This window comes from Anabrus simplex, chromosome 7, assembly GCF_040414725.1.
Source record: "Anabrus simplex isolate iqAnaSimp1 chromosome 7, ASM4041472v1, whole genome shotgun sequence".
Lineage (NCBI taxonomy): Eukaryota > Metazoa > Arthropoda > Insecta > Orthoptera > Tettigoniidae > Anabrus > Anabrus simplex.
The window spans coordinates 195,404,972-195,426,270 of record NC_090271.1 but is presented as its reverse complement, the minus strand read 5'-3'; the positions used below and the strand labels follow the sequence as shown (position 1 = coordinate 195,426,270).

The 21,299-nt window shown below is 39.9% G+C and overlaps 1 protein-coding gene across 1 annotated transcript in view; it reads right to left on the bottom strand.

Moving 5' to 3' along the window:
• Positions 1–5,260: 5,260 nt before the first annotated feature.
• LOC136877457 (alpha-tocopherol transfer protein-like) overlaps positions 5,261–21,299 on the bottom strand; it is a 307,632-nt gene continuing 291,593 nt past the window's right edge. Inside the window, exon 8 of the mRNA XM_067151512.2 lies at positions 5,261–5,986. Within this exon, the coding sequence (XP_067007613.1) occupies positions 5,943–5,986 (44 nt within the window). The 3' untranslated portion in view covers positions 5,261–5,942. The remainder of the gene's footprint in view (positions 5,987–21,299) is intronic.

The following is a 21,299-nucleotide window of genomic DNA, read 5'->3' as shown; positions in this document are numbered from 1 at the left end:
ATTTGTGAAAATGTTTTGAAGAGTTCCAATGGATAAATGGACTTCAAAATGGAAAAGGAAGGAATAATTTAACACTTGCAGAGATTGGAGGTATTTGCCCAACTGCGAGGTGTTATGGGATTTGAGAATTGTCTTAGGAGCATATGGTCTCCATGAATTAACGGCAGTACGAAAATAAGGTGGCGGATTCGAACACTAGTATGTCCCGACCGATGTGAATTCGGATCTTGATGATTTCTGTTTGGGAGAGAACGTATGTGACCAAATTATAAAGATGGGGAATAAAAATAAAGATTCTCGAAAGAAGTAATAATAATAATAATAATATTCCAAGTAAATCATATCTGGATTGATTAGTGCCAAAATAAATAGGAATTGTAAAAGGGGTTATGCGTTAAACATATTGAGAGTGGACTACCGTGTAACAGGCAAATTTAAATTTTTTTAAAATTAATAATAATAAATATAAAAAACTACTTTTTTGAAGAAGAATTTACTTTTTTTTAAATTTGGACATAATTATGATGTTGGGAGTTGAAATGAAAAATTTGAGATTTTTAACTAATAATAATAATAATAATAATAATAATAATAATAATAATAATAATAATAATAATAATAATAATGAGAATATTTGAAGAAGGAGAAGAAGAATAATCAGAGAAGCTACTTTTATTTATTTCAGATGAAAATAAAAAAATCGCGAAATGTTGAAATCTTATTCCGAGGATGATTACGGGTTACGATAATCATGATCTCCACGAAACATAATGATAATAATAATAATAATAATAATAAAAATAAAATAATTTTTTAATGTATTTTTCTTATTATTTCGGATGCTGATGATGGATGATACTAGGGAAGTCAGCTGGCGAATTAACGTAATAATGTCAATTGGTTGTAAATAATAAGTTAAGTTAATATGTGTAAAATGAAGGCAAATCCCTACATCTGGACCATTAGGTTAGAGTCCCTTTGTCGTATTCCTTCAACTAACGATTAGCATATCTTGGTTAGGAACCCGGGGAGAGTTTGTAGTTTCCCGGGTTGGTCTCATCTCAATTAAAGTGGAGGCGATAACATGGTCCATGTGATCGCGCCTACTTAGCCAACAGGTTATTGGTCCATGATCAAATAGGGTCATGGTGTTAACGAAGGTAAATCTGATACCTTCAGATATCAACGGTTCCACCACCCAAATGGAAGGGTGGTCAAAAGTGACAAATATTATGTAATCATTTTTCAGGAATAATTTGCCAAATTACAGGCAAATCAAGGGTCAACAGATTTTGATTGTGTGTAAAATTTCATTTGTTTACTTAAATAAAATGCTCCTTTAGCATTTGCAAGGAAACAGTTCCAGGTTCTTGTTCTTGTAGAATAGTAAAAACTTGGTGACCGTTTAAATATCCGTCCCCATTCCTAGGACGGAGCCTTCATAATTTCCCTTTGATCTGAATATATATAATTTGTGTGTTTTATGATGAGCCTTAAAGTTAAAGATTAGTGTGTCCCGTTCAACCCTGTAGTACTGATGGGATGGCGCCCTTACATTTAGTTTGAGATCTTATATCTCAAAATATTTTTTTATTGAGTATTAGTTGCGATGGATTCGGACCGTAACACTCCCTGAGATAAATGCTGGTTGGGACTCAGGCTGTGAGCGGGTACAGTATATTTGTTCTAGCATTACTCAGTAAGAACACGGTTCGATTCCATGTGTTGCCTGTATTAGAGATTATTTTTTAAACTGACGAAGAACTAAGAGAACAGTGTTTAAATCCATACTTTTTTCTGTTACTGTGAGTAAATCAGGGTTCGTATATATATCTGTAATACAGATTTTTTGTTGCATGTAAATGATTTTTCATTTGAACACAGAGATCAGAGTTCAAATCCGATTTTTAAAAATTCTATTAGCGTAATAAAGTTGATGTTTTAGTCGCGAAATAAGGAGAGAGGGGTAGTTTTATTCCATGCAATCATCATCTGCCTGCATGACAATTTCTATTGTTTTTATCAACAAGGCACCACGCCCTCCTCCTATGATATGTTATTATAATCAAGGTAAGTTTTTCTGTTCAGAACACGATGGGAATGTATGCTGACTATTCAAATCTTTACTGTAAAATAACAACAGACTATATATGTTCTAAATACAAAAACAAATTTTCGTTCTTGGTAGAGGGCACAGCACAATGCATTTTTACGATTTTCTGTAACAGGATTTTTTAACAACATGTTTTAACTTGTTCAGGAGGGGAGGTCACGCGACGGATGGAGACACAAAGCCTTAGCGACGGTGTAGTTAGGCTACCTTCAAAATAGTAGAGGGGCCATCTAGCGCAGGAGGGCATCTGTCTGTATAATTGTGTCAGATAGCGGTAAAACTGCAAGAAGGAGGAGGGATTGAGTTGACCTCCGCGACGCCACACTGTCGGATACAGAGCATTTCATGGTTTTCTATTTTCATATCAGACAAATAAGATGACGTTCGGAAGGGGTATCTCGCAAGATGACGTCGGGAAGGGGCATCTCGTTATAAAACTATGTACTGTCAGGTTAGACCCCGCCTAGATGGTGTCAGAGAAAGGGTCATGTCGAGAAGAGCAGCTAGCCTTAGAAACAGGGTCCTCTGAGGTTACGCCCCCTCTAAGATGGTGTTCGGAAGGGACATGTCGAGAAGGGCAGCTAGCCTTAAAACTAGGGTCTTTAGGCTCCTCTAAGATAAAAGCACGTCGGCTAACTGGAATTGTTCATTAATTAATTTCTCGGAAACGGCTGAGAATTGCGCCCTACTACTTGCACCTGTTATCCTCCTGGTCATGCCCTACACGTGTACCAAAGATGGATCGAATCAGTCACCCATGCGCCGTAGCCTCCCCTTGTTAGAAAGATCCGTTTCATACTCGCCGCAGTCCTTTTCAGTCTACAAGATATTACACTGCAAGCTTCAAGCACTGTCTACCATTCAATATACACTGCCTGACAAAAATTTAAACATTTAGAAGTGGAGGAGGAAACGAAATGGAACGTCACATGTTGAGAGGGTATTTGATGCTATCTCAGTGATTACAAATGCGAGTCAATTTTACAAAGAATTTGGCAGTACGAACACATTTATCAGTATGACGTTGCACCCCTTCTGGCCTGGATCAGTGCGATTCAGTTGGGAAGGGTATAACAAATCCGTTGTATCTTTTCCGGAACAAGCTGGCCCACAATTGTTGTAACTTGTCCTGGATACTGGCACAGGGACGGAGTTGACGTCCGAGCTGGCCCCACACATGATCTATCATGGACATATCTGGGGATCTTCCCGGCCACGGAAGTAACCTCAACATCATGCAGACAGTTCGTAGAGACAAGTGCCGTGTGCGGACGAACATTGTCCTGTTGAAAAATTGTACCACGATACTGTAGCATGAGAGTGATGCAGGATGTCCGTGACGTACCGTTGAGCCGTCGGACTTCCCTCAATCACTACAAGTCGCGACCTGAAGTCATACGCGATGGTTCCCAACACTATGACGCCAGGAGCCTCTACAGAAGATTGGAAGAATGGAACCTCTCCCCAGGTCGCCGTCCTAATCGCAGACGATGGTCATCCGCGGTAGTGCAGCACCACGATTCAGCGGTAAATAAATGCGACGCCATTCAGCAGCAATCCACCTTCCCGGTCACGGCAACTCACCAATCGCAGCCGTATGTGTTGTGGTGTTAACGGCAACCTATGCATGGGACGTAAGTCCCTAGTCCGGCTGCTGTTAGTCTACGACCAATGGTGCGAGATGACAAAATAATGTTGCAGGAAGTCCATTACTTGTTCTGAGATGGAAGGCGCAGATGTTAAGGGGTCATGATGTGCTTCGTGCACAATACGGCGATCCACCCTTGTGGTTGCCAGACATTGTCGACTGGAAACTTCACGATGAGTATGCCTGCCTCCACGTTCCCATGCAGTCTAATATCGGGTCACTGTCACATCCGAATGTCCCACAAATTCAAATATTGCACAATTAAACCAGCCGGCCAAATGGAGTCCCACAATGAGGCCCCTTTCAATCTCTGGCAAGTGCTGATAACGCTGCCCCACTCGAATACGCGGCATCTCAATGTCCTTCAGTGATCACTCAACATCTGACGCTATTGACGCCCTTTATATTTCCTACCAAGCCTGGCAACAATACTAAACACGAAGAACACCATTACACTCTGGTGGCAGTTCTACCAGTCAAAGAGAACTGCAACTCTAATCATTTTCATATCCACCGATAGTGTTTCGTGTACGAAGTTACATTGTCATCCGGCAATTTCTTCTGAACGCTTCAATGATTTTGTCAGGCAGTGTGATAAAATGAACACACGTAGCCGGTTTGATCATATTAAATGGATAATTCGAAATGGGATATCAGACTTTTATTTAAAGAAAGGAGCCAGAGTAAGTTCCATAGTAGATGTATGGTGTCATTAAGAGCAATATATGGCAACGGGACCTGGCTTGAAACGGGGCTTAGGGGTGAGAGAGGGATTGATAATAATGACGATGAAGATGAACCCGAGAAAACAAAACCTCTTCAGCCTCTGATACTTCGGTTATATAATCTCAAATGATCAAATAACATTAAAATCTTTTCCGTAATAATAATGGAACCTAGTTCTAATTAATTTAACCTTAACACAATTGTTTAATATTTTTAAAAAATGTTACGTCCCACTAACTACTTGGACAGTTTTCGTTTACTTGACAGTAAATCTACTGACACGAGACTGATGTATTTGAGCACCTCCAATTACCAATGGACTGAGTCAGGAACGAACCTGCCATGTTGGAATCAGAGGACCAGCGCCTCAACCGCCTGAGTCAATTAGCTCGAAACGTTTCCACGAGAAAAAGTGAACAATATATAATATATGTTCACCGTATAGATTTTCAGTTATTTGTGTACAAACATACATGTATTCGCGAAACTTTGTGGCTCAATTTATGGTATTCTTTGATGAAATTCAAATTAAACTCAACAGTGGTATCTGCACGAAATAAAATATGTTTTAGTTTATTACGTGACATTGTTTTGTAATGAAGAAACCGTGTATATGGGTATATTGTAGGCTGTAAGTAGCTTGATTCTCTGAAGGTGAATTTAACTCACTCGATTTTATAAAGTTTATATTATATTCATCACGGTTTTAACACACAGGGTGAAAGCTGTTGTAAAACAAATATCTAGAGAAGGGACGAAATCAAAGAGAGAAATTATCACATATTATTTATTTTTTAAGAAACAACAATTATTTACAAATCTTATTGCATAAGCTAGTACTAATAAAATCTCTACAATTATGTTTACAAAACACTTGGAACATTTATCCCACGTTAAAATCAATAAAATATACATGAATTATGTGAATCATGGAATGTTTGGAGATTTGTATTTCTTTATGTGAATGATAATTGTAGGCTATTTTTGATTATTTATAAATAATATGATGTGAAAGCAATGGATTATTTAAAATATCGTAGGTATTAATATTAATGACTGCCTGTAAATTGAAATATCATTTACTTGCATCAAGAACATGAATACTTTTCTCAATAGGGACGTTTTAAAAATTTAACCAAGAGGAATGGTTTAATCTGATATCACTGCCTAATATACATAACATTTCGGGCAAGCTTTAGAGAGAATAATACAATGGGAAATCATTGGCATCTTAAAATGGGCTGTAAACGGTACAAATATATAGTCTCCCATTATTACTGCGATAGGCAGTCTTTTCCTTGGCTAAATCATTAAATGCAAGTTTTATTCTTACCACTAAATAAATATTTGTATCAAAATATAAATATAATAAAATAATGTGTAAACACATGACATCTTGATGTGAAGGAAGTTGTGCGAAGGCTGCACCTGATAATATGCTAGGATCATTCCGTACTACGTTTCTTCTTGTAGACTGGTGTAGCCGAACTTCAGTGATTCTGAAAAGAAAGTTCAGTATATAATTGATGAAAAAACAGTGTGTTTTACAAAACTTTATGACTAAGTAAATTATGAGGATATTTTACAGTAGTGCAGAGGTTTGCTTTGGCATTGCTAATCTTTATTCAAACAAAAGGTCGGCGTAGAAAAGAACCATGGAGTCTGATCTGTTTTTCTTGTGAAAATAAAAATCCACAGCCTGTTTCCAGTCGTTCGAGTGGGTTAGGAGTGAAATGAATGAAGCCCTCATCTATCGACGAGGACAGGAAATTGTGCCAGATGCCGAAGCCTGTCGCACTCCTCTGGGGCAATAAAATAAAATGATATTGGAGAGTGTTGTGGAATGAAAGATGACAGGGAAAACCGGAGTACCCGGAGAGAAACCTGTCCCGCCTCCGCTTTGTCCGGCACAAATCTCACATGGAGTGACCGGGATTTTAACCACGGAACCCAACGGGGAGAGGCCGGCGTGCTGCCGCCTAAGCCACGGAGGCTTTCTGTTTTTTCTTGTACATACACGGATTTAGTACTTTATTAATCTGCCTGAAGTTACAAGGAACCACAAGGATCCAGAATATTACAACAAAGGTATACATTAATAACCTACAGCAATTATAAACAAATAAAATATAAATATCAAAGGATAGATGCCATCCTGGAAGTGGTTTTCCGTGGTTTCCCACTTCTCCTCCAGGCAAATGCCGGGATGGTACCTAACTTAAGGCCACGGCCGTGTCCTTCCCACTTCCTTGTCTCTCCCTTCCAATCTTCCCATCCCCCCACAAGGCCCCTGTTCAACATAGCAGGTGAGGCCGCCTTCGAGGTACTGGTCATTCTCCCCAGTTATATCCTCAGACCTAATGCGTCACGCTCCACGACACTGCCCTTGAGGCGGTAGAGGTGGAATCCCCCGCTGATTCTGAGGGAAAAACCAACCCTGGAGGGTAAATTGATGAAGAAGAAGTGTCTCAATATACTAATTTATCCCTTCAGTACTGTGAAGGGAAACAGCGTGGATGACATCTTTGCTGAGTTTTTTGCAGAAGTCAACAAGTTTACGAAGAAGTTCACGGCGTGTGTCCTACAGGATGGAATAAAGGAGCCGACAATTTTGCCATTCACCCAAGAAAGCTACATGCTTTAGTTTTGGATCCCTCTAATCGTTTCGAAAGATACATTGAGCCGGCGATTGAGGTTTACACAGAAAAGAGATTTATGAACCACGACTCCAATATTTAAGCCTATATTACAACATCGGGCTTGAGCATTGATCAGTTAAAGGATTGTTATTTGGTAGCATGGGAGGTAATGCACAATACACCTGGAACATTTTGAAAGTGTTAGATATCCCCACACTTAACAGCATTATAATTAAGGCCGTTAGGCCCTCTCTTCCATCTAACCAGAAAATACAGTATCTACATGTGTAAAATTAAAATAAATATACTTACAATTGAAACATCTTGCAACTACTAAACCATACAATATCATGATGAAAAACAAAAATAAAAAATAGGGAAAAAATAGGAAAATTGATGATGATGATGATGATGATGATGATGATAATTTACACAATTATGACATGATTACCTAATTTCAATTAACCTTAATAATAACAGTGAGATTATATAAAGTCTATAGTTTGAGGAAGGCTAAATCTACAATATTTCCACAACATAGAATAACAATTTAGGACTTCATCTATTACTCAGTAGGTGTCGGTGACAAAGTTGCCTAAAACTAGCAGGTGAGGCTCTTCTGACAGAGACGGGTAGTGTATTCCACTGTCGTGCCCAAGAAATAACAAATGAGTTTGTGTATCGTGTGGTGCAGTGAGATGGAATAGATAAGAGTGTATCAGATTTTGACCGAGTGCCGAAACTGTGTTTGGATGAGAGGTGGTGAAATTGACTGTATAAGTCGGGAGGTGAGCATGAGGAGAGTATTCGATGAAGAAGGCATAAAGCATGAAGATTATGGCGCTGTTTGAGTTTTAGCCAACCGAGTTCATCGTAGTCAGGTGTAACATGGTCAAAGAAACGTAGGTCACATATGTAGCGAAAACAGGCATTTTGCGCGCGTTGAAGTTTGTCGTTAAGAGTAGCAGTCAGGTCGTTGTACACGGTGTCACACTAGTCGAAATGAGGCAATACAAGAGTGCAAATGAGGCCTTCTTTTAATACTCGAGAAAGTATGTTGCGGAATCTTCTAAGAGAGTTAAGTGTCTCAAATACTTTCCTGGAGATGCTGGTAACCTGCTGCTTCCAGGAAAGATGTTCGTCTATAATAACACCGAGATCTTTGACAGATTCACTGATATCAATGAGTGAATTTTGTAGGTAGAGTTTTGGTAAAGTGAAGATGCTTATGGTTTTTGAGCAAAGCCGAGGATGTGAAAGTAATAAGCTTGAGATTTTACGTTATTTAATCTAAGTCCATGCAGGTCAGTCCAGTTACAGTTTTCTTGTAAGACTCTATTGAAATTTTTAATTTCAACGGTTAGTCTTTCCGGTTCACAGTGCAAATATAATTGTATATCTTCAGCGTACATGTGGTATCTGCAGATGTTAAGCATTCTGCACCACCACCTTCATTTTATAATTGTTAATCTTTTCCACTTTGTGTGATAATCCCCTATGAAGGTGTTGCATTCCGTAAAGTATGAGTCCAAGCAACTTTTTTTAATTGTGCATACGAATAGTTTATTTTTTCCAAGTTGTAACATTACGTCTACAGGCGTTTTTGTAAAATTCAGGATCCTTGTGGTCACACACAGTACGTATGCTGATGTTCTTGTGAAAATATATACACTGAGTGGCCAAAAGTCACGGGAAGAGGTGCCCCCTTAGAAAGTATGCCGTGCATGACTCCTGAGCGTTGCGGCTAGCTGCGGCGTAGATGAGCACTCTGTCACAGACACCAGTGCCGTGGAGATGGCAACACGTCGCGAGTTAACGACTTTGAACGTGGGATGAGCATCGGCGAACGACGCATGGGTCAGAGCATTGAGGAGATTACATGCGAATTCGAGTTTCCGAGGTCAACAGTGTCGAAGGTGGATCTTCAATGTCGTTGAGATAATGTTACCACCCGCGTAAACCGCCGCATGGGAAGACCACAGGTGTTTAACGAACAGACATCACGTCACCTCTGCAGAACCATACCGGACGCTCGACCGCCCAGTTGAATGTTGGAAGTCAGCAACACATTTTTACCAGGACTAACGAGACTTCTGCATCGCTTAGGCTTCACCAGCGGACGACCAACTCGTGTCCCTTTGCTGACACCTCGACACACAGCTCAACGACGTGCATGGGCCCACGAACATCGGCAGTGGACCATGGAACAGTGGTGGCGTGTGGTATGGTTCGATGAATCCTGGTTCTAGTTGTATCGAGCTGATGGGCGCGTCAGAGTGTGGCGTATGCCCAATGAAGCTATGGATCCTGCGTGTCAACAAGGTTGTGTCCAGGCGGGAGGTGGCTCAGTTCTGGCCTGGGCGGCGTTCTCATGCTCGCAATTAGGCCCCATTGTCCGGCTGCAGGGAGCGCTGCCAGGTGAACGTTATGTGAACATTCTTTCAGACCACCTGCATCCCTTTCTGGCCCTAGAGTACCCTGATGAAAGTGTCATGTTTAAACAGGACAATGCGCCATGTCATCGCTCTGTAGTGGCACGCAGGTGACTGGAGGAGCACACCAGTGAAGTTACGATCATGGATTGGCCCTCTAGATCCTCCGATCTTAATCCAGTTGAGCATTTATGGGATGCTGTCGATGCTGGTGTACGCTCCATGAACCCCGCACCAACTACACAAGACCAATTTATTGTGGGTAGCAGTGCAAGATGCGTGGAGTCCAGATCCCTCCAGAAAGATTCCAACACCTTGCAGAGTCGATACCTCGCCGTACTGCTGCCGTTTGCATGGCTCGCGGAAAAGCAACTCGTTATTAACGTCACATTCAGTGTCTTCGCATGACTTTCGGCCACTCAGTGTATATGCCACTGGCTCCGACCGTAAGTCCCACAATTTCTAGATTCTTGAAGTGATTTTTTTTTTTTTTTTTTAGATAGCAATGGTTGTGTCACATTAGTTTCGAAATCTGGCGCTCGGATATTGCAGTGCAGGGAGATCCATATATACCTTTCTAATTTTAATGAATTATAATTTCCCTCTGGAAGCTAGCGTAAATATGAAATTTAGTTTGATGATTTCAGTGGCTCTAGGAGAATCCATGTCGATACTCTTCCCATCCATTGTTGACTATTATTACTATCGTTAACTATTAATAATGATCAAAAATTAAGTTCCCACAAAAGAACCATTATTAAAATTCATCGATTGCGAATATGAAAATATTCAAGGCAGGCATTTATACAAATGGATATATATTCAACTGCATAAAAATTGGCCGGGCAACAAATACAATGGAACTTCCATATCTCGAAGCGCCTACGGAGACTGAAAGTACTTTGGGTTATCGAAAATTCAAGGTATAGAAAAACGTATATGCTACTACGGCTCCACAAAAAATAACTTAGCTGTACTGTTATTTACTTCCTAATTTATGACAGTTCTTTTTTTCAGTGCCTACAATTTTAATATCATTCGATATCGTATTAAGAGCTTTTTTTACCGGGCGAGTTGGCCGTGCGGTTACGGTCGCGCAACTATAAGCTTACATCCGGGTTCGAACCACACTGTCGACAGCCCTGAAGATGGCTTTTCGTGGTTTCCAATTTTCACTCCAGGCAAATGCTGCGGCTGTAACTTAATTAAGGCCACGGCCGCTTCCTTCCCACTCTTAGGCCTTTCCTGTACCATAGTCGCCATAAGATCTATCTGTGTCGGTGCGACGTAAAGCAAATAGCAATAAATTTAAGGTTTATTTTATCATAAGAAGTAACACTCATTTTATAATACTTACAATTTCAAATTTTTGAAAATATCTGAAATTTTCCTGTAAGCGTGCGCTTCGAATATCCTTCGAGATGTCAAAGAATTCAACAGAACTTCGAGTTATCGAAAATATGTAACGCATTCATTATACAGGATTGTAGCCTCCTTGGCTCAGGCGGCAGAGCGCCGGCCTCTCACCGCTGGGTTCCGTGGTTCAAATCCCGGTCTCTCCATGTGAGATTTGTGCTGGACAAAGCGAAGGCCGTACAGGTTTTTCTCCGGGTACTCCGGTTTTCCCTGTCATCCTTCATTCCAGCAACACTCTCCAAATGTCATTACATTTCATCCGTCATTCATTAATCACTGCCCCAGAGGAGTGAGACAGGCTTCGGCAGCCGGCAAAATTTCTATCCTTGCCGCTAGATGGGGGTTTCATTCATTCCATTCCTGACCCGGTCGAATGACTGGAAACAGGCTGTGGATTTTCATTAATTATATAGGATTCCGTCGGGAAACATAAATTCTTTCCTGATATAGAAAGTTCGAGTTACAGAGGTTGAACTATAATTAATTATATACACTCTCGAAATGCAAGCATATTCGAAAACTGCGGATGCCCGGTGACCGAAGATATGATGCTTGGAATCCTACCACCTAACAATACGATCATCCTGTTTCAAATAAGAGAATTTTGAAAGAAAGTAATCTTCTGCGACTGGAATTTTTTGTACGGTTGAGTGCTCCGTCACTGCATTGTTCTACATAGGTTGTTTGTAGTGGTGTCAAAACCGTGCACTAGCCGCCAACATCTTGGAAATGTGTGTCAATCCAACTGACGAGGCCCCTATCACACTGGGGCGAAACACTAGTAATTTCACTATTGAAAGAGCTTGAATAATTTATTATTAACTTGTTTGTAGTCTGTAGTTATTGCAGTCGTAACACTGACAGCGGCAGCGGGTTTTTACTGTAAAAATGTATTGGAAGACAAATTTCTTGATTGATACACAATGGCCATTTCGAAGAGAATTCAGTGTGCTCGATGTTCCAACAAGGTCAACAATTTTATCGATGACAAGCATTTGTACCCATTCTTTGCACAGGAATTTGCAATGGATTACATGTTTCTTTCGTAAATGTATGCGAAATAACATGGCTCTATTCACATGTTAACTGATACTTTTCACCTGAAGGACGTGGCAATAACGCGGAGCATGATAAAGCTGAACAAATTCAAGACGAAATGAAGGCTATTTCAGAATATATTATACAATTCAATTCCTGCACCGAAGTTGCGCGAAATTCCTTCTCAGTTTCATATTGTTTGTGGCGCGGCATTGTGACCGAAGACTCACAAAACCCATCGTTGATACGTCCCTTATAATCTGCTCTATAATAATGAGTAAAAGGGCTCTTTTATTCATCCCGTTGTCCGGCTCCATGGCTAAATGGTTAGCGTGCTGGCCTTTAGTCACAGGGGTCCCGGGTTCGATTCCCGGCAGGGTCAGGAATTTTAACCATCATTGGTTAATTTCTCTGGCACGGGGACTGGGTGTATGCGTCGTCTTCATCAACATTTCATCCTCATCATGACGTGCAGGTCGCCTAAGGGTGTCAAATCGAAAGACCTGCAACTGGCGAGCCGAACATGTCCTCGGACACTCCCGGCACTAAAAGCCATACACCATCTCATTTCATTCATCCCGTTAACACATCTTCAAGGGACATGCACCAAGTATCCCACGGGACTGGGACTAAAAGTATAATTTTTCATAAGCATCTCCGGTACTATCCGTCGTACGTTAAATACGTATATGGCATAAACGAACGGAATTACATATTCTTAAACGATTGTCATATGCAGGCTTTTGATAGTTCTAATATTAACGAAGATATTTGTGAATAATCTTCCTGTAAGCCCTATCTGTATATAATCTCCCTGACGCCATATGCGCCCAAGAACACAATAGAGAATGAGTAGATTCCAAGTACGTAGTTCGGTTGAAATATGTCCAGCAGTTTTGCAATTTTAGGAACACAAACATACCCTGACCGACAGACTGACATCAAAGGTAAAATTCCTTTGAATCATCGGTGTCATGTATGAAATAAATAATTACCGAGCTCGATAGCTGCAGTCGCTTACGTGCGGCCAGTATCCAGTACTCGGGAGATAATGGGTTCGAATCCCACTGCCGGCAGCCCTGAAGGTGGTTTTCCGTGGTTTCCCATTTTCACACCAGGCAAATGCTGGGGCTGTACCTTAATTAAGGCCACGGACGCTTCCTTCCCACTCCAAGCCTCTTCCTATCCCATCGTCGCCATAAGACCTATCCGTGTCACTGCGACGTAAAGCAACTTGCAACTTGCGAAATAAATAATTATGAGGAAATCTTGCTCGTGTAATGAATTACAGGCACATGGACCTCACAATTCTATGTATGTAGATGACGATTATTATTATTATTATTATTATTATTATTATTATTATTATTATTATTATTATTATTATTATTATTATTATTATTATTATTATGTCCGGCTCCATGGCTAAATGGTTAGCGTGCTGGCCTTTGGTCACAGGGGTCCCGGGTTCGATTCCCGGCAGGGTCGGGAAATTTAACCATAATTGGTTAATTTCGCCGGCGCAGGGGCTGGGTGTATGTGCCGTCTTCATCAGGATATCTCTGATAAGCAGACACTTTTCCCCAGTTCATTCTTGATAATAAATTTATTTTGCAATTTGCTTTACGTCGCACCGACACAGATAGCTCTTATGGCGACGATGGGACAGGACAGGGCTAGCAGTGGGAAGGAAGCGACCGTGGCCTTCATTAAAGTACAGCCCCAGAATTTGCCTGGTGTGAAAATGGGAAACCACGGAAAACCATCTTCAGGGCTGCCGACAGTGGAGTTCGAACCCACTATCTCCCGAATACTGGATACTGGCCGCACTTAAGCGTCTGCAGCTATCGATCTCAGTCATAAACATTTAGTTCTTGAAACTGTTGTGCCCAAGTAATGTGGATTCCCGAGTAAAACACTTGCAAACACACATGTTCCAAATTAAATAAAATGTTACATTATGTCCAATAGCTCTTAAGTACACCCTATATTGTTGGAATTTGGGAAACGATGTTTAAAATATGGGACTCCGTAATTTCTTTACGGCAGCATCGCAATTTCCTTACTGTTTGAGCAAGTTGTAGTTGGTTTAGTATTGTTTCAGTGTGTGCGTGTTACTTTTGTAGGTCGGAAAAGAACTAATAAGGACTTAGATGATGGCGTCCCATAACAATTTGTTGGCGATTATACTACCCTTCGGAAAGGTTATTAGTCTTTGAAACTCGTTCAAGAAGTGAATCGTATTGGTTCTATCGTTCTAATGGATATCGAGGGGGTAAATGCTTGTTGATGTCCCCTTGTTCTTCTTCTTCTTCTCCTTTTTGTTATTCTTAAAACGTGGGTAATTTCAAAATACTCACAGATTTGAAGGAATTACTGTAGTTCACCATCAGAAAAGTGTTTGAAATTGCTGGACAACTTCCGACTGGAGCACAAAAGTTATGTCAAAAATCATTTTTCCTCCCTGTTTTACTGATTATTACCAGCATAAATACATATCATCGATGGGAAGGCATAGCTTACCACACAACATAGCTCAAATAGACAGACATTTAGAACATGACATGTAGATGCTGAAGTGGGGAATTATCAGGCTCACTGAGGACCCCTTGTTGATGGACACTTAACGCCGATCAGAATACTTGCCATCGCCCCCATGTGTGTTCAGTTAATCAAAACTCTGAATAGCATTCTGAACATCGCTCGTCTTTCAAATATGGTAAGCGCCAATTTAGAGACCCCGTAATCCATGCACTATAGTATGCGACTTTTTTAAAACCTGGAAAGCACCTGCCATTTTTTCTCACATTTCAGCACTAATCACCTTATCAACGTTGGCAGTTAGTATCCTAAACTCAGTTCGTAACAGTACAGGCAAAGTTCACATCTAGCACTCAACTGAGGACATAAAACAAAGAGTTCGTTCAAATATTTGACTTTCGTTAATAAGTCTATGGGAGTTTTCAATTTCAAATGAAATACTCGTTAAAGAATGTTGTGACGATCACTGGGTGACTGATCTTATAAAGGGCATTTATTCCCACTTAGTGTTCATCGTACTTGTAATAGGAAGGTCTAATCAGGAATATTTACTCATCTAACATGTTGAGTTCATTCATGTTACTTGTGTTGGAAAGGTCGGATCAAGAATATATATACATGCAACGTAGTAACTTCATTCACCTATTCTCATGTATCAAGGTCGTCCAGTGAAACTACCTTAAAAGAGAGCTTTCTTGTAGTGACTTATTATATCGTTAAGGTGAATTTATCCCTCTACCCTTTTACTGACCATTACAGCCTTTATCTTCGTAAAAATGCCGTAGTTCATCACACCTTGCCGACGACAAAGCTTTCTCTTTTAAGTTTTCCACGAAGAAAGTAGCCACTAGAGGAGAAAGAGGACTTCCCATGTCCACACCATCTGTCTGTTCATATTATTTCCCATTCCATACAAAGTAGGAGGAGGTCATGCAGTGATAGAAAAGCCTTGCGATCTCTTTAGTAAAAATATCATTAATGAGAGACATAACACCATCAACAGGTACTCTCGTAAACAGAGACACCACGTCGACACTCAGCAAGATATCACCTGGTTGAAGTGAGTCTGAGTGTGCCTAAGCACAAACTGTGGAGTGCTTAGGCACTTGATATTATATCACTTGTGGCGGCTTGGTGTCTTATATGCTGGAGAAAGCTATGGTGTACTGTATCTCAGACTTTCCATAATTTATGTTCTGGAACAACAAGTGTGTGTTGCACAAGTGGAAGCATCTTTAAACCAAGTGTTAGAATCAGTGAACACAGAATTATAAAGGTACAGTATCAATGTGATATTACAAGTACCAATAACTGGAATATGAAAGTGGTGTTGATACATAGAGACTGAAGGGTTTTTATCTACATATAGATGCTTTGTAATTAATGTTCATCGGACTGATTACAAATGGTAGCCTGGTCCTCGCTTTTGGTTTCCCACCGTTTTTGCCGTTGTTATTCGATAATGGTGTAAATATGGAGTCTTCCAGCAGTATTATTTGAGTGTATTAAATATATATTTTGGTATGTTGATGAGGTGCTCACGCATGGATATTATTCAGAATATAGTTAGTTATTTTATAATCAGTGGAGTTATTGATTAACGTAGGTGCAGTTCCTACCTATTTCGTCGTTTTCAGAAGGTTAGGTAAGGCCTGAAGCAGATGTACCAGTACGCAGTTTTACGTACACGCTTTGAGAGAGAGAATTATCATGCTCTATTAAAATTTGGGGGATCCATCCAGGTGAACTCTGGCGCCCATCCTACGGACATTTCCATGAATTATTTATCCATATACAACAAATAATATTACAAATTGTCCGTATTCAAACTAGCTTCACGTTCAGAAGCATTATCAGACGTTCTAGACGTGGACCGGTGTTTTCCAGCTTTGAACGATGATTTTCCTAGGGCAGCTTATTTTTAGTGTCCATAGTAAAACTCTCACAAGTGTCAAAACCTACACAATACCTCTACATAGGTTCCAAATAATGGTACTTTATGTGACTCAATCAATTAAATTATAGACTGTGAAGGAAAATATGCACAAAAGAAGTAGTGTATAATATCACTCAAATAAAGGAGAGTGCAGGTTTCGGGATTAGCATACGGAGAAATTAAGGCAATTAAGAAAGTTGACAATAACTGCGGATAATATCTGAGGACAGCCGGATAGGACAAATATGTAAATACCATGTGGATGAATTGGAAAAATGGAGTGTCCCTCACCAAATTCTGATCACATTTATTACGGATTTTTGAAAGCGGTAACAAAGTATTAAGTATTCAGATAAGAAAATGACTTATGGTATTATTCTTAAGCCTAAAGAGGCAAGGACGAGCTAAGAAATTAAAGCAGGAAACGGTAGAAGAGAAATACCGCACCAATTATAGCAAATGCCATAAAACATCTTACAGTGTGAAATAATGGGCTATACTCCGCGGCACTGTTCTAATATTAACAGCCACGCTTAGCACTATCCGAAGACGATTGTTACCTCCAACGGTTCTGAAAATATCCCTCAGACTGGCAGCTTGACGCCTCTCTCACCTTCTACCCAACGAACAAGCACGAGTTTACAGGAATTATGACAAAAATGGCATCGCGTTATATCCCTGCTAGCATGCAGACTGAGACGTTGCCATGGTAACCGGCAGATTCGCTGTCGATCTGCGAAGGTGTCCGTCACTGGCTCGAGAACATGAATTTTCTCAGTCGTTTGAAGAGTAAGCGAAATTTTGTACATGAAAAAACATTTAAAATGAAGGGACGTTTGATATAATAGTCTACAGATTTCAACAGAAACTCGATAGTGAGAGAGAAAATTGAAAAATAAATCTCTTCTGGTTTTCCTATAAACCCCCTGTCTATTCAGTGATTTTAAAAATCATATGCATACCAAAACTTGATCCTGGATGAGTAGACTCTAAATATGAAGTTTGGTCGAGATCTATTCAGCCGTTTACCCGTGATGGTGCAATAAACAAACAAACAAACAAACAAACACGAAAGCTAAACAACACTGATACGGTATTGAGTTCATCTAAATTATGGCAAAATAAACGAAATTACAGACAGTGTATTTCCTACAACTTTATTAATATAGATAAGAAAGCTGGAGACAAGTGGCTTACTCCTCAGCGAGAGTGGAAAAAACAGACGTAGAATGAGTCAAGATTACATTGATGTTTTTGATGCTCACTGAGTTTACCAAAGAAATCATTGCGTCGATTGAACCAGGAGACAGGTACTTACAGAGCACATTTTCAGTAAGATGGCGCAACATCTCATACGTCTACAGACTCCATGAATCCTGCAGCCTAGCTTCTTCGATGATCGCCTAATTTTTAAAAAAATGTGCCCCCCCCCCCCCCCCAAACATTTTCAATTTTACCCTAGGAATCTCCCACAGTTGCTCTGCAATTCAGAGCAGAATGCCCACCTTTGCTATTATTGGTTCAAAAGTGATAAGTAATTAAGAATTTTAAAGGTTTATATGGATCACGCTGTCTACAGGATATATCAGAAAAACCGTTCCGCATTTTCTGATGTGATCGAGGACATGGATATAAATATTTATCTAAATAAAGTAATACCCGAAAATGTTTCGTTGTATGGCAAGGAATAAGACGCTGAGAGTGTTGCTCCTTGTAAATTCTCCTTGCCAAATTAGCATTGCTTCAAGCTGCCCCGTATGCCTTATGCCTGTCTGCTAATTCAGTATTTGTATACGAATGCATTTTAATATCTTAAATTAAATGAAGAGATATTTTGTGACATACAGCAACAACCTAACTCGCCTACAACTGTTTTATCATTTCCTTGATAACGAAGGAGATGAATTATAAATGCAACCACAATGTGAGTGATGAGGTCTGTCTTTTTTAAACGAAGCATTTCCGGACGCTAAAGAAAAACATAGGAATTTTTTTTTTTGCTATGGGCTTTACGTCGCACCGACACAGATAGGTCTTATGGCGACGATGGGATAGGAAAGGCCTAGGAGTTGGAAGGAAGCGGCCGTGGCCTTAATTAAGGTACAGCCCCAGCATTTGCCTGGTGTGAAAATGGGAAACCACGGAAAACCATTTTTAGGGCTGCCGATAGTGGGATTCGAACCTACTATCTCCCGGATGCAAGCTCACAGCCATAGGAAAATTAGGAATAGTTATGCTGATACACCCTGTATATACAATTGAAATGCAAGAATGAGTGGCATAATCTCTTCGACAATTGCGACATTCATGTCGAAGCGGAAGTATTAGAATATTCATGCGATGTATTTTATCAAGTGACGTAGATATATCAGCTATCATAGAATTGTGAAGCACACATATAAACTACGTTAGTGGTTATCCATACAGAGACGAAGGAAATAAATGAAACAGATCATGACTGAACAAATGTCACTGTCAGAACGTTGTGAAGTGTAGACATTGGCCTTGGTAAGTGACAGTTCGTTTTATCGCAGCAAAGTAACAATAAACACTCAGTAGAATAATTATGTTTTCCTGAGATTCTCAAATAAAGATATTTTAAACTCATGGTAAATATTTCAATACCTAAAACCTTCTGTATTGAAAGGTGGATAATTCCTCTCCTATTCTCCTAAAACCTTCCGATATCATGGAAGATGAAGTCTTCTCCTGGCACTATTTGGCTCACCCCTTCACGGGCATTAACAAATCTCCTCGAAATAAAAGAAGAAAATATATAACTTAGAAAATATCACTCCTTTTCCTCTTTATGACGAAGGATGCTCAGAGACGATGTGTTTGCGGCGCTCACATACGGTACTGTAGAAACTGTGAGTTGGACCAGACAATTTCAGTGGAAGTTGGGTGAATGATCAATTAACATACGTAAGTCAAGTCATAAGTCATGGCAACTATTTTTTTTTCTCGCGAACAGGAGACAACACGGGAAATCTAAGATATGCATTTGGAAATTGTGTAGAAGCCGAGAGCCAATATTTTGAATATTTTGAATATACAAAAAATTAATTTACCTTGAAAATTACGTGTTATCTTTACTACAAAACTTATGCATACACCCGGTACTGCTCCAGAAGTGGAAAATGATATGAAAGTCCTCGTGGATACTGATCAACCTGGAGATGATGAAGCGTTTGTTTTAAATTTCTTAAATTGCTTTCATTCCCCAACCTGAAGGGGTGAGGCGGGCCACCCAGAGGACAATACCCTCTCTCTGGCCAAGAAGGGCTTCCAGTGCTCTCATCGAAACTCCAACAACTCTGCGTATTACCATTGAAAATTTAGTCAAACTTTCACCCGTAATATTGACGTGGATCTCTTTCTATATGTGTGTTACTACTCACATCACAGAAACACTGTACGTCGATTTTGTCTTGTCTTGAAAATTCATAACTTTATTTAAAATTAGGAAATAAAAAGTATATTCGTATCCGCACACCCACAATGGAGGTGAGCTGCATGTACCTATCTAAGAGGACGGCAGCTAATAGTGCTAACCGTTACGCTCAGGAAATAAATTCTAACAAAATTTCAGAACCACACTCACTAGATATTTTATTTCGTCAATACCTATCACGTGCGTTTCCTACATGAAAACTTGCGGCCGTGATCCTGGCAGCCCCCATATAGAAAGAGATTGACGTCAATATTTCAGGTGAAAGTTGGACTAAATTTTCAAGCAATTTGGAGAGATATCTGGTTCTTTGGCTCTGATTCAGATGGTCCTGGGCTCAATTCCTGTCCGGGTCGGGGATTTTAATCGCAGCTGGTGAATTCCTCTGACTCGGGGACTGGTGCTTAGTGTTTATTTCAACGCATCCATCTTCAACCACGAGAAAGACACTCAATAGTCAAGAAGGGCATCCGTCTTTAAAACTAAGCCAAATCCACATGAATTGCCTATCCCAACCAATTCAGAAAAAGGGCAAGAAGGAGAAGAAAAATAATAACATTTGGACAGATCTGGACAATAAGTCCTGCATTTCCATTAGATTCTTCAAAATCGAAATAATATAATGATAGATGCGAATGAAACCTATTTTGGAAGGTTCCAAAGTATCAGGGTTGACACGTCACTTACCTGGAAAGAAGTTCTATGCAGACACTTTTGCGGGAATAGGAGTCATGATCAGCAGCCAAAATTAGAATGGTTACTAGCCACATTTTTATGTTACTTAACGTAAATACTATATTTAAAATGTTTTAAAAGTCTATCGACATGTTAAAATTGCCTTGGGTGGAAAAAATTATTTACTGCTTATAGTAATTAAGTCACTCAAATTACATACATACATACATACATACATACATAGTATATTATATTCCAGATGTTCGCCTTTCTTTCAAAGGGATATTGACAAATTGAGAATAAACTGGCACCTCTCTTTTAAAAGAATTGCAACAAAGCTTTTGTGACAAATTATTTTGTTTAAGAAAATACGGTTCTTTCAGCGAAATGGTTGTATTGTGCCGTTTCCACGTGGAACGAGCGCCACAGCGCGAGTGACGACAACGAACACGAGGTCCGAAAACATGGCGCTGGAACAGTCTGGACATGAACTCAAACTATATATAGCGAAAAAGTGAGAGTGAAGAGAGAGACTTTACGTTCATTTTTGAGTGGAAATATGTGTATAATAATTTCGTGTGGCTATTACTAGCCGAGTGCAGCCCTTGTAAGGCAGACCCTCCGATGAGGGTGGGCGGCATCTGCCATGTGTAGGTAACTGCGTGTTATTGTGATAGAGGATAG